Source organism: Pipra filicauda, unplaced genomic scaffold, assembly GCF_003945595.2.
Source record: "Pipra filicauda isolate LSUMZ 115617 unplaced genomic scaffold, ASM394559v2 scaffold129_size2064235_pilon, whole genome shotgun sequence".
NCBI classification, from domain to species: Eukaryota; Metazoa; Chordata; class Aves; order Passeriformes; family Pipridae; genus Pipra; species Pipra filicauda.
Window position 1 is genome coordinate 1958061 of NW_024103762.1, and position 14488 is coordinate 1972548.

Consider the following 14488-nt stretch of genomic DNA (forward strand, 5'->3'; position numbering starts at 1 on the left):
TTGAAATATTTTATGTAAAAAAGAAACGTTTTATTTAACTTAGCAATATACAATAGATTAGTTCTTCCTGTACTTAAACAGGAGAGCCTAGTCTCATGTGTTCATCTTGCTCTTCAGAAAGGAGTCTTATTCTCTCCCTCAGCTTCTCTATTTCTTCCTCTTGCTGTCGCACCTTCTGTTGTAGGTTAGAAATAACCTGAAAATGAGAGCCAGTTTACTTCAGCTGGAGCCAGGCAAGGATAAAGCCTTCCTCATCTGTTTGGATTGCATTTACAATCCACTACAGCCACACACCACTACACTACACACACACACTACAGCACCACAGCTACTCTGTACACTTGATACCACACCTTAGTCCACAAAGTAGTAGGACAAGGAAATGGAAAAATGATAAAACGATTCTGCAGATGTAATGAAAAGCTTTTGAAGCTTTTCTGACCTATAATAATACATCTCAACTGTCTAGTCTTCATAAAGTTACTGACAGTTAATAACCATTTATCTCATTGCAAGGACACCAGAAACATTAATACAGTGGCCTAAATAATCATGAAAAGTCTCAATCACACACACTGAAGTTCAAACAACTGTATCCAGGCAGGGATACAAAGGGCATTTCCTTTCCCCTGTGAGGGCTGAGGTTACTGGCATCACTTACATGATCTGTGGTGTGGAACAGTTCACTGTCCCGAAGCTGAGCAGCAGTTGGTCTCTCTGTGGAGCTCTGACTGGTGAGGAGTTCCACATACTTGGCTTGAGTGGGCCACTGCTTGGAGAAAGTCTGAGGAATTTGGCCAGTCCTTAAATGTGTAAGAACAACTGTTCTTTCCATTTCTGTTCCAAATGGCTGGAAGAGTTCTAGCAGGATAACACCCATGCTGTACATGTCTGACTGGTAACAGAGTGAAGAGAAAGTTCTCTGGTAACTGCTGTTTTCCTCATAAAAAAGTCATGATGTGAAAAAGTTTCACAACAATGAAGTTTGATGATGATAGGAAAAGTATTGTGATACTACTAAAGGAACACAAATTCAAACCTATAGAATATTCTCAAGATGATATTAAAAACAATTTTTGCATTAATAGTAAACTAAAAGGCAATGTAGAAATCCATGTTTCAACAAAAACATTAGTAACAGTAGGAGGAATATTTATGTATTTACCAAATACTATGTATTTACCTACAGAAAGGTTTGATTTATTCCAATTATCTATCATGTGTTAATAGGAAAAAACCCAAACAAACCCACAAAAATAAAGCTCCCTACCTTGAAATCATAGTGAGATCCCTGCAGTTGTTCTGGTGAGGCATAGAGGCAAGTCCCCACTCCTGAAGTGTGTGTCAGTCCTTTAAAAAAGTCAATTTAGACTTAGCTAGTGCTGTTACCCTTTCACTTAACAGTTTAATACTTAATGATTTTAATATAAACACTGAAGCTCATTAACCTTTTTTCTCTTACCATTTACCCTTTCTGTCTGAAACCACTGGTCTGCATCATCCCAAAGGAGGTCTTTGCAGGCTAATCCAAAGTCACCTATTTTTACCTGATGATCTGATCCATGTAGAAAGATATTTCTGGGCTACAAAACAAGACAGAGAACAATTTAAAAATATATCTATATAAAGAATTATGAAATTTCAGCTATTTCAAAGTCTATAAAATCCAGTGTTTCACAAGTACAAGATAACTATTTAACACTTTGAGCAGTGAGAAAAAATAGTCACTGCTTATACCAAATTATGTGGTAGCAACACCATTTGGGCTGAAAAACCATGTATCTAGAATGATCTAGAAAAAAAAAAAAAAGGAAAAAAAGCAAAACAGGAAAACCCCAAAGATTTACTGGGGAGATAAAGTACTTTTTTTTCTCCAGCAAAAAATAGGAATTTGCAGAACAGTAGTCAAACAGAAACAGGCAGGAAATCAGACAGTGATGTAGCAGAAGGATGACTAAACACCACTGGGCTAGATGTGATGTAAAACAAAATACACTTTCCTGTGTGATAAGCACAGCTGCAATGTGCTGCTTGGTTCTGGAAAGCTGCCATGAAAAAAAGCCAAATTATGAGAGACTTGAGAGCTCTGAGAGGGAAAACTGAAATAGTTCTATTCATGTATTTTGGCTTTAGGACCACTAGGGATGAGAGGTATCTAGAAAGAAAGACACTTGCTCAGGGGGCAGAAAGGAAATAGCTGATCTTCTGTTGGAGTATAAAGTAGATGTGAATCCCCACTCTTCACTTCTTCAATGCAATTTCTTCTATTTAAAAGATGCAGTACTTTTGAACAAGTTCCTGGGCTTCTCATATTCACTGAAGTAAAGACATGATCCAGGACACCCATCCACTGGACCTCTGTCCTCAGCAACTCACATGCTGAAAGACTTTCCTGGAGTATTATCACAGAAATTACTGTCTCTGCAAGGTATCTGCAAAATCACCATTAGGGGAATGTGTGGTGAAAACAATGAGCACTGGCTCAAAACCAGGCTCACAGGAACTCTATGGAATTCTGGAATTCTTTACACAACTACCAGGACTTCAGACATTTCCACACTTTAATCATAAACCTCTTTTAAGTCAATTTAATCGAGTATGGTACTGCTTTAGAGGAGATAGTGTATTTTTCCATATGTAACAACTAAATTCTTAAGAGCCCAGGTCATGTCCAGTGCAATACGAAGTTGCTTTCACTCTCTCATAATGTGAGTTACCTTTGTTTTCTTCAGCCTCAAGTAATAATTTGATGAACTTACTTTAATGTCTCGATGCATCACCCCCATGCTGTGGATGTAGCAAACTCCTTCTACTAACTGTTGAAAAATTTTCATTGTCCAGGGGACATCCACGAGCTGGTATGGACCTTAAAACAATTGACATTATTTCAGCTAATTGTACCCTGTTATCTAAGTTTATGGTGGTATGTCTTGTTGAATTCTGTTTATTTATGCTGTGGAATAAATTTTTAACAGAATCCATATTTTAAATATGGATTTTCCTTTTTGCATTCTAATCCTTCTGCTGTTGTGCTGCCCTCTGAAATTCCCAATCTCCTCTGGCTGTAGCTGTCCTTAATGAACTTGGCATCTCATTGTTTTTATCATTTCCCACATTACTGTTTTATTAAACTATGTTGTCTTCCTGCTCTGATGACCCACATCTAACGTGTCTGTTGCCCCTTTGAGCACTCACCATTTACTCACACTTGGATTTCTGTCTCTTCATGTCTAACCTGGGGTAACATTCACTTTTCCTCTCCTGCCACCCATGAAAGTGTGTGAAAACGGTGTTTTTGCAAGGGCAAATGCCCTAAATAATTCTGTCATTTCCTGATCAGGAACATCATCTTTTAGCTCATAAAGGCTAAAAGCCTATGACTACAGGAGAGATTAGTGGAAATCAGCCCATAGTTCACTGGTAAACCTGACTCCATGACTGAAGAGAAGAACAGATTTATCTCAATAGTGATTAAAACTAAGATGAAACATTAATCATGCACTTCATGTTTTACAATCTGTTCCACACGTGCTTTTTTTATACAGCCACCCCAGGGAATGGAACATGTCTCTAATGCTTTAAGAGCATTAGACTTGTTCTTCCAAATGTCAACAGTTATTGGTGCCTGCTTGGTATCAGGACCTGAGAACTCCCCTGGGACTCAGGCAAAGTACATGTGAGAGCCTTTAGACCTACTACAAATTAGCCTGCATAGCATTTTTGATTCTTGGGAACAAACTTTTAAGTTTGTTGTAACCTGTCAGGATTAAATAATGTATTTGTATTTTCCACAGCAGACAAATTAGCCTTAAAACAGCTGAGAAAAAAGTAGATTCTGTCAATAAAAAAAAAACTATTCCAAAAAAGGAGTATTGCCCAGACACTGATCTCCCCAGATAACAACTATGCCTCAGGCACAGAGTCATGCTTTTTTGAAGAGTTGTCTAAAACTCAGGAATTTAAATCCTTTTACCAACATCTATCACACAGAAATTCAATACAAGCTGCTATTTGATTAAGTGACTAAAGCACCTCATGATGAAGATCTGTATTATGAGCTGCTGAAGTAAAATAAAATCAGGCAACTGGACTTCCAATGACCAAAAAAACCCAAGTAATTATGTGCTTTACAATGAATAAGTAAATTTTCAGGACAGTGATGAATCTTACTGGAATTTTCCTCTGTTCTCTTGTTGCATCTTTTATTACGGTCAACAATCCAATCCCACAAGGACAGTTCACACAACTGCATTTGTATATAAAGCATCAAACGATACTCCACCTAAGAGAAAAATAATGGGCCATGATTTTGCCACTGTAATATGAACAGTATTTCCTTAGTTATTGTCTTTAAAGCTAATAAACCCAACAGTTATTAAAAATCCCCTCAAGAACCAGACACTGAAATGACATCAAGTACAGTATTACTAAACTACTGCATTCAAGAAGCAGATGCAACAATGCTGTCTGGTTTTTTTTCTTTGTTCCTCAAATTTTAACAATTTTATATGATAAAAGCTAACAAAACTGCCAGATACATACTTTAATATTCAAATTGGAGTTTAAATACTTCTAGATATACTGAACAGAGGTTCATTCCAATTTGATAGTATAAAATACTATAAAATAGAAAAAAATACCCAAACAATTAAGTTCTTGATATGAAATCATAGAATTGTTTAGGTTGGTCCAACCATCTTTACCATGAATATGTAGCTTAGTTTCTGATAATGTACCAGTTCATCTCATAACCTGGACAACTCAAGCAGGCACCTTTAAAACTGGATTTCTTGCAAGAGGGAACTCCAAACTGTAGAAGCTTGAAACATTCCAGGGCTGGTTGTGTTACACAAAACAGATCAGCATGGTATAAATGCTAACAGAGTTTTATAAGCACAGGCCATTCCCTGCCCAAAGCTGCTTTTCTCTTTTTCACATGTACCCCTACACTGTATGGGCACCACGTGGCACACAGACACTTCCACCAGTAACATCTGCATGAGCCATCATTGCTGAATGCTGAAGTTTGATGGGGCTGTTTTATACAGCAGTAGTATTTTTTTATTCATGTAGGTACTTTAAAATGACTCGAGATGACTAACACATGGAAACTTTCTCATACATGCTGAGTTTTGCCAGCTCCTCTGGTCAGCTTCCTTGTCATGGTGTTTGTTACCCACTCAACTTTTGGCTCTCACTCTTTCACATTTATCATTATTCCACTGTCTACCAAACTGCTTTACAAACATCGCTTAATTAGACAGCAGGTAAGTATATTTAAAGAGAACTGTATTTACCTCAAACTCTCCACAGAGAGCCACATCATTCTTGGAGCATTCCTCAGCGCAGGACTGATTTTCCGTGCCAGCATCTTGATCCGCACTGGAATGAGGTCCCCGTGTGGAATGATTTTTCACATCACTTGACATACTGCTAACGTTATTTACAGAGTCCTCTGGTAATTCTATGGAAAAATCACATTTCTTTGGTTTCACAGACTCTTTACTGTTGCTGTTTGTAAAATCATTCCTTTCGTCTATATTTTGCACCGATTCGCTCCCCGGATTTCTGAGACTGGTACTGTCACAGGACTTCTCTTCTTGTGAAGTAAGGTCAGCAAAGATTATTGAACTGTCACTTTCCACACTCTGAATGTGACAGTGATCACTGAAAATAAAAAAGGGAGAAAATCCAAATAAGTACAGAGTTTCATACCATCTATTGTCATACACCATACTGAAAACTTTTCTTTTTTGTAATTGCAAACTGCACTCCCAAGTAAAGAGTTCAGCTGCTTCCCCACATAAAACTCCAGGATTACATGATTGGCAGTGCAGGTTCCAGCCACTGTAATACCTTCCCCCAGCAGGGATTTGTGACAGCTGACCCAGACAGCTCTGTGTCACAGAGACAGTCCTGGCACACAGCGTTCACTGGACATGCACGAGGCAGCTCCAGCCCTTCGAATTTAGGAAGTTACACTCCATTCCTCACACAATTCCACCTCCTCACTGGAAGGGCTCACCACACTTCTGGGAAGCAGAAGGCCCCATCACTCCAATACAACCCCACAGCATTAATCACTGTTTCTGACTGGCACAGAACCTTTGAAGTGAACTGGAAGCCCAGTGCCACATCCTGGCACTCAGAAGCTGAGAGAGCCAAAGGAGGTAGAAGTATCTTCAGCTTATGCAACAAGAAGACAAACACTGACAAAGATAATTCTGACTTTTTTAGTTATAATTTGGAAGCAAAAAGCACTGTATGCTGAATTCTGTAGACTTTTAACGTTACTTAAAAAAAAGCCTTTTGTTAAAGTCAAATACATTACCACTGAGATTTGTAATACTCACTTGCTACTCTCTTGCTCCAAGGATAACGGCACCAACTCCATTATTGTTTTAGCTGTTGGATGAAAAGATAAATATGGTATTTTATAAAATAAAAAATGTATGCATATATTTACTAAAAATTGGCATTTAAGCTACAGCATTTTACTGAATTTAACTTTGTTACCTGTAGATACCTCTAGATTACCTCTATTTCTGCTGCTGCAAAAGGTGCTTGATAAGTCAACTAAGAAGAAATCCTAATATGTATTTAATTTCTCTTTAAATGAAAATATATGTTGAACAAAGTCACTAAAAGGGTTGTACTGGGCTCTCAGATATTTACTTAGATTGCACCTTTAAAAAGTCATCCTGTTCAAAATAAGGCTTATATAACACAGCTAAAGAAGCAGCTCCACAAGGCCACAGCCTGCACATCATGCTGCTGCTGTTTTGAAGACACTTGATATTTGGGAAATAATTTTCATTAAAATGGTATTTTTATGTGAACAAGATGGGTTTTTTAGCACACTGAAGCAAATATAAAAACACCAATCTTGTAAGACAAGGAAAACCACTAAGTACCACAGAGCCCACCTACAGATCTCATTATGTACTTACATTATCACCACTAAATACTTGTGAAGGATCCCTAGCACTAAACAGTTGCATCTTTTGAGATTCTCCAGATCATTGGTTAAAAAATTTTGCCTGTTTCACTATAAACTTCCTATGCATTTTCTTTTGTGGTTATAGCTGGCTGGGCAACAAGTCACTGACTTGGAAAGCAATAAAGCCATACAGAGCACAACCAAACCTCCCACTAAGAGAGGATCAAAGATTTAACTGCTCAAGGCATTCAGGGAAAGGACAAGAAAGGGACCAATGGATTAGGGCTGCAAAGGGACTAAAGGATGGAATGTGGAGAGCTGAGAACAAAGAAACTGAAGAGAAGAAAAAGGAGACCAAGAAGGTGCAAAATGAACACAAAAGTAGGTAAATTCTCAACAGTTACAGACAGGAGCTGATACACAAAAAGATCTGGTTGCTCTGTCAGTGAAACAAAATTCATCAAATTTAAAAACTCTTATGTGGAAAGCGAAATAGGAGTTTGGGGTTTTTTTTCCAGATAGCAAGAGAAGCATAGAGGGAGACTTATTCTAGTTTTGCTACAACTCTGTGGGTCAAAACACTGTAGCAAATTCGTGATTTCTTTTTTCTTCTATTCATCACTTTCCCCCCAATATCTGAAGTGGCTCACTGCCCACTATTCATTCACTTGTCAACTCACTACTTCTTGCCTTAAAAGGTTTAATGGAAATTAATGCAATGGCATTGCACTGAACTTCACACAACTTTAAAATCCTCCTCATATATTACCACAAGTCAAGCTAATACTCCCACAGTTCCAAATTCACCATTAAGCAACAGATATGCTATTTGGTAAGGAGGGATTGAAGTGCATAGATGGACCTGGTGATTGATCACCTCTAATTTTCCTTTCTTATGGTTGCTTTAACGAGGGAGAAAAATAGTTATTTTATCAGACAAGGCATACTCTCCTGCAAATAACAGCACAGAGGTTGTAAGATGCAAGCAAGAATAACACAATATGCTGTACTTTCCTTTTGGATGTACTGTTTGGACTTGTTCCATCCAAGCAGTGTGGTAGCCTACAATATTGGGATGCTGCAGCCCAGCCAGCACTTTAACTTCTCGTAGCACCTAAAAAGACCAGAAAAACCCCCAGTGTGACAGTTCTGAGTGCTTAGTAAACACAAAAGATAACAAGAAAGTAACAGTTTCTCACAGAGAAAGAACAGATAAAATTATTACAGTAACAGAGAAAATCTGAAAGCTTTAAAATGAACTGTGATTTTCGTGGTCGCAAAGATGATCAAACTAAAGTAATTAATATGCTTCTTTTAATGGACTTAAATACATCTCATTTAATTTTTTAAGTAGGCATTGACAGGGTCAAACCTTTAGAAACCCAGAATGCATAAAAAATTGTATTAACATTTTTAATGTTTTGGGAAATACTAACTGCATTAATAAATTACATCAGAACAAGCTACAACCAACAAGGAGTTACAACGGGGACAAAACACAGAAAGAAGAATACCTTCATGCAATCTCTTCTTGTAGCCTTCTTAATTTTAATTTTTTTAATAGCATAGAACTGACCATCTAACTTGTTTCTGACCTGAAATACAATTTCAATAGAACAAAATTAGATGTTAACGTGTTTAGATTAATTAATTAAATCCTTTATAACCTACTACTGTCTAAAAATTAATTTCTGCACTCCGTTGATAGGGAGCCTCACCTCTACCAGAGAATGAAACTGGGTTTAGGTCCCAGCTGGGTAAGATAAGGATACTGTACTGTTGTCTTCTTTGAGGACTGCAAACATCTAATCCAACCTTCGTGAAATACATACCCTTGCAGCTATCTTTCCATTAATTAAAAAATACTGACAGGACCTGATAGCTGCTTAAACAGCTATCAGGACACAACTGTCCTTTACATATGGCATGTACCACATGGGGAACCTCAGGCTGGCCATATACTACAAATATTTAATACACTTCAACACTGGGTTGGACAGTTTACGCTCATTTTAAGCTGATTTTTTTCAAGCAGCCACAACTGAAGCATTGGGGTGTGCAGACTAATCAGTTCCTGAGGCTGTTTAAAGTTAATATATCACAATATTTCACATGTGAAATAAGGAGCTTTCATTCACTTTAAAAGAGTCAGAATACACACAGTAAAACATCTGATATATCCTGCTCCTGACAAACTGAAAACTAACCACAACTGAGCATCTTTTGAAAGGAAACACCAACTTCCTTCCAAGGTGCAGATTTGCAACTTTTCTATTCAAAAAAACCACTACAGCCAAAACAGTAACTCTAAATTCCAAATTAAAACTAGATACAAACAGATCAGTTATAAATGGGAGGTAAAGAATACCTTGTATACTTTGCCATATCCTCCTTTTCCCAGCCTTGCAACCTCATCAAATTCATTCAAGTATCGTGAAGTCTGTGCTTCAAAGTGAACTTCTTTTTCCCTAATCAGAAAAAGTTAGGCTGCATTAAACTAAATTACAACTTGTAAGTAAGGTAAAGGTGTACACATTCTAGAAATACTGTACAATTATGAAAACTGACATTATCATTCTATACCAGTCACTGTTTCAGTGAATACTGAAAACCAGCAGACTGCAAGAGTGTGCACATGTGCTACAAACTCACCTTCTGTGTTAACAGAAGTATTCAGAATGTTTGTTTTACATTTAGGCCTGATAAATCTTGTTTTCCTGAATGGTGGCACCGAATGTAAGAGTTGTACTGAAGGAGGAATTTTCATCAGATAATTTTGAAAATTTGGAGAGATTTTTACTTTTTTTTCCTATGTTTCAGAGCCAAAACATGAAATGCAGTATTAATTAAATTCAGAGCGGGACACAGAACTTTAGGGAGGGAGTTTAGTATTTCTACATGCTTTGAATACATACCCAATTGCATGAAGCTCTCTGTTATCCAGTTCCTACGAAATAACAAAATCCAACATGAAGATGTGCCATACAGAAAGAATAACAGATCTATTGTGCCACCAGCACAGACAGCTTAATCAAAACAGAAACTACAACCATGTTCTTACAAGAAAATGAGGTTACTGACAGCCATTCACATGCTGCAGAGAAAGCTTCACCAAATTAAAGTATTATTATCCCACTGGTAATCTGTTAACATCTCTCTGCTAGAGAGATTACTGCCCTCTCAGAGTTCTGCTGGCAAACAGGATAAAATGAGGGCTCTAAAATGTGCTTAAGACAAAATTAACTAGCTTAGGTCGAGCAGCGGGAGAAGCAAACTGGTCTGATTCAGCCTGAAGGACAGTACACAAATTATGCCCTCCACTAATGTAAATTCAAGGATGTTAACAAAACCAACAGTTTAAAGTTGAAAATGGATGTCTGTCCGTTGTCAAAAAAAAGCTGTAGCAATACTTAAAACACCTTGCCTGTGCTTATAAACATTTTAACTACTTTTTTAAGGGTACAAAATATTGCTAGCTTCAAAAACTTTGGTTTGCACCGATAGAACCAGAACATGCCATCCCAAACAACTCCGTGTAATTACTAAAACGACCCAATCCATTATTAAAAGAACCCCCAAACAAAAGCTCCTTAATGCAGAGGTTGCCAAAGACATGTAACAAAGCTTACCCCGTTAAGTATTTGTTGATTAGCTGCTTTCATCAGCTCAGTAATGGCTCTATTGTGCTGCAGTCTTACAGTACTAAATTCATCACAGAAGGCAAAAGGAGAGAGCAGTCCTGTTCTTGTGAAAGCCTGCCGAAGTACTGCACAAAGGAACAGAGAAAGGTCAGAGACACATTAAATAAAGCCTGCCAATAAGACCATGTAAATGAGAAACTTTACTGGAAAGGTAACACATCTGAAAAACTGAACGGTCCCTCCTACTCTAATGCTGGTTCCGTACTCTTTGCAATAAAAACTAATTAAATCCAAAGTCGAGCTGCTCTCTGGGAATTCCTTTGCATTTGCCAAGCCCTTCAGGGTCATAACTGCATCTCGTTTTCTTCCTCATTTCAGCTGATGAATTATACAAACATCCACCCCTTCACTTACATTTTACTTTTGGACTAATTTTTATTAGTGAAAAGAAAAAATTCAAAGCAGGTTCATCAATTAAAATGACTCATTTATAATCAAAAGTGGTAACGTCAAGATTTTCTGATTCCCATCCAAACCCACAGACGTGTGCACATCCTCATAATAAAGAATGAAGTCACTCCCTTCTACCACCACCCCAAGCACCTCATCTTTCTAAGCTGGGGTAAAACAACTGTGACAGACAAAAAACCCTAACAAATGCTGGAGATGGGAGCAACTGCAAAGATGCTACAAAAAGGTAGTTAAAGTTTCAGGACTTCCAAGGTCTTAAAACAAGCCTGCTCTTAAGAGTTTTTTCAGGTTTTTCTTTGGTACCAGTATTTCACAAATCAGCCTATTATTTGATCTTTAAAAGGAGATAAAGTGTATGGGAAGTGAACCTGCAAGAAATCAGGAATTTTGCTACACAAGCCTTACGTAAACAGTCACACACACTAGAGAAGTGGGAAAATCCCACCCACGAGAACATGAATACATCAGGCAAAACCACAAACCAGATACAACTACTGGAGTATGGGTTTCTCTTATTCATAGAACTTAAACTACCTGGGAAATAGGTTTAAATTTTACCAATGGAGGAATGTAATTTTCCATATATAAGTACACATAGGCAGCTACACACTTTAGAAGATGCCCAGGTTGTTTTTTATTGTTCCTCTCACAAAAGGAGGAATTTTGGTTAGGGTTTCTTTCCCAGATATTTTTTTGTTCGGTAAATACTAAGACCCAGGACCAAACATCTACATCAGACTTCAAGAACAAAAAAAAACTACAGTTGTCTGCACTGTTGTTACTGGATGTTATAAATGGCTTCCATTTCAACTATGAACTATGAGATTTTATTTTCTACAGTCATGTACAGTAATGAGAAAAACCTTAGATATTGTTTCTCAAATGCATTAAGTCTATGCCTAAATGAACAAAACACTCAAGGTAAGTCACACACCAAGAAGGCAGGTTTTAAAAGTAACACTTAAAGATGCGACCTCCCTGAATGAAAAAGACTTTACAGCAAAATAAAGGACTTTCCCAGAACACAATTCTGAAAAACTTAATGAAGACTATGCTACAGCTAATTATTTACAAATATTTTTATTAAATTCCTCTTCTACCTCTGTTTTTAGATCACATTTAACAGTTACATAATTTACACTGCTGCCCTTCTCATGATGCAACTCACATGATTCTTACAACTGTGATCCTTACATCTGCAGCAATATTCTGTTACTGTTTTCAAAATAAGACAAGTTGTCATTCCCAATTAAATTGATTCAGGCTATTCATCCTCTTCACAGAATTACTCTTGTCCCAACGGGATGAAACCTACAGCTTCGTATTGATATAACACTGCAATTCTGCACAGAAGGATATTGCTGTAAGGCAGTTTAAGAGACAGGAAGGAACTACTCTTACTAACTTCGGAACAAACACCTCGAATGTACGGGGTTGTGCGTGTACATGTGGCAGAGATGCTCCAGCAGCGACACAAGCAGCAGCTGGTTTTGGATGGTCGAAGTGAACTTCACGAACTTTTGCGACCCGTTTGCAACTCGCAGCTCCGCCGGCACATCGGACTCTGGAAGGGGACAGTCAGACGAATGAACTTAGGTCTCGGTACACGCCTATTGACCTAAACATCAAAACAGCCTACAACCCACAACAGCTCCAACACAACCCTGGCTCACAAAAGAGGCACCACGTGAGCTGCCACTGAGCGAGTCGGTTAAGACGCTAATTAGGAAGCCAATTAATTTTTCTAAGCATGCACGGAAAGCAGCTGCCCGGGGAGGACGAGGCGCTCCGTGCCCGGAGAAGGGGAGCTCGCCCCGCGACCGCAGGGCAGGGCCTGCCCGCTCTTGCATCACCCTCAGAGCGCAGGGGAAGGCGGCGGCTCCGCGCTCTTGCCCGCCCCGCCAGCCGGGGGGAGCCAGGGCAAAAGGCCGCCCTCGCCGCTACCCCCCAGGGCCGCCCCCGGCCCCGCTTACCATCAAAACGCGGCTCCGGGCTCTCCTCAGGGAACTCGATGGCGGGCGGCGCCCGCAGAGCCGCGGCCCTCCCGCCCCGCCACATGCCGGGCACCGCGGGACCCTCCGCTCTGCGCGGCGGGGCCCGCCCGCCTTCCCCGGGGGCGGCCCAGGGGGCCGGGCCAGCCCTTATGGCCGCTCTTTGAGCTCGGAGCGATAAAACATGAACCGGAGGGACAAGCCGGAGAAGGGGGAACTGCGGCGCGGGGAGGCGGGGACGGGCGGGCGGCCGCTCGCACCGCAGGTCCGCGGCGGGGAGCGGAGTGTCCCCTCCCCTCCGCCCGGGCACCGGCACCGCCCGCGCCCCGCGGGAACCCCGCGCCCGGGCCGGGGGTCGCCGAGCCCCCTCTAGCGGCTCCCGGCCGCGGCACAGGGGCGGTGCCGGTCCCCGTGTGACCCGGAGGCGCTCGCTGCTCCCCCCGCCGCCGCCGCCGCCTCCTCCTCTCCTCCCCCCGCCCGCCCGCCTGCCCGGCCGGCGCCGGGCCCCGGATGCAAGAGGCCGGCGGAGGGACGTCATTGTTCCCCGACGGGCTGTAACAGGAGGCGGAGCGGGCCGGGCTGAGGCGGGGGCTGCGGCGAGGGGGACCCGGCAGCGCCGAGTCAAGCGGGGCCGAGCCAGGTAATGGGGCTGGGGGGGAAGCGCCGGGCCCGCCGGCGGCCCCCGGCACAGCCCGGCGGCGCCGCGTGCGGCTCCCGCCTGGAAATCAATGGGCCGGGGGGAGGGGCCGGCCCGGGAAAGGGAAGGGAAAGCGACCGGCGGGAGCAGCCGGCACAGCCCAGCCCAGCCCACCGCGCTGGGGCGCGGGCCGGGAGCTCGGCCGCTGCCCTCCCGCCTGGCGGGCAGCCGGAGGGGGTGGGACCCCCGGGCGGGGCGGGGCGCCGTCCCCAGCACGCGGCGGAGGGACCCAGCCCCGCCGCCGCCACCCCCTGGGCCGGCGGGACCGGCCCCCTCCCGGCGCGGCGGTGCCTCCGCGCCCGCCCTTCTCCGTTCCGCGCCGGGGTCCCACCGGCGCCCGCCCGCCTCTCCTTCCTCCTCCTCCTTCCTCCTCTTGCTGCCGCCGGCGTGGGGGACTCGGCGTGGCTTCCCCGCGTCCCGGCGCGGCCGGGAGGGCGGCCGGGGCGGCCCGGCCCCGCGTCCCGCGGCGGGAGAGGCGCCGAGCCCCGCCTGGCCCCGCGTTGTTCCCGCTCGGCGCGGCGGCTCCCGCGGCCCCTCCGCCCCGCGCCTGGGGGGCTCCGCGCCCGGTTCGCCTCCCCTCGCCGCCCCCCCCGCGTTGCCATGGGCACAGAGCCGCCGTTGGGCGCCGCCACCGCGGTCCGGCCCCCGGGCCGGGATGGGACGCGGGCCCGGACAGGTCAGCGCGGGGCCGGCGGGCGGGCGCGGGGAGCGGCGGGGCGGGGGCGGCCCGGCGGTGTGCGGGCTGGGG

At 42.9% G+C, this 14488-nt stretch overlaps 2 protein-coding genes across 4 annotated transcripts in view; one reads left to right on the forward strand and one right to left on the reverse strand.

Annotated features, from left to right (window-relative positions):
- Positions 1 to 13649, reverse strand: EIF2AK1 (eukaryotic translation initiation factor 2 alpha kinase 1). 2 transcript variants are annotated; one of them, XM_027726278.2, is made up of 15 exons: positions 13026 to 13641; positions 12458 to 12616; positions 10570 to 10706; positions 9856 to 9887; positions 9309 to 9408; positions 8455 to 8535; positions 7955 to 8054; positions 6354 to 6405; positions 5298 to 5667; positions 4171 to 4282; positions 2760 to 2866; positions 1463 to 1583; positions 1271 to 1350; positions 662 to 895; positions 1 to 196 (listed from the first exon to the last, which is right to left on the reverse strand). In XM_027726278.2, exons 1-15 carry the CDS (start codon positions 13579 to 13581, stop codon positions 74 to 76), a joined length of 2364 nt encoding a protein of 787 aa, XP_027582079.2. In that variant the 5' UTR covers positions 13582 to 13641; the 3' UTR covers positions 1 to 73. The 2 variants fall into 2 exon arrangements, with proteins under 2 accessions (XP_027582079.2, XP_039247175.1); XM_039391241.1 differs by lacking the exon at positions 1 to 196 and having other exon boundaries at positions 772 to 891; positions 13026 to 13649.
- The window catches only part of USP42 (ubiquitin specific peptidase 42), a 19087-nt gene continuing 17934 nt past the window's right edge, over positions 13336 to 14488 (forward strand). Inside the window, exon 1 of one of the 2 annotated variants that reach the window (XM_027726232.2) lies at positions 13336 to 13683. The gene's annotated coding sequence lies outside the window, so the exon portion shown is untranslated. Of the gene's footprint in view, positions 13684 to 13913; positions 14417 to 14488 lie in introns of those variants that run through there. The other variant, XM_027726233.2, reaches the window with a different exon arrangement.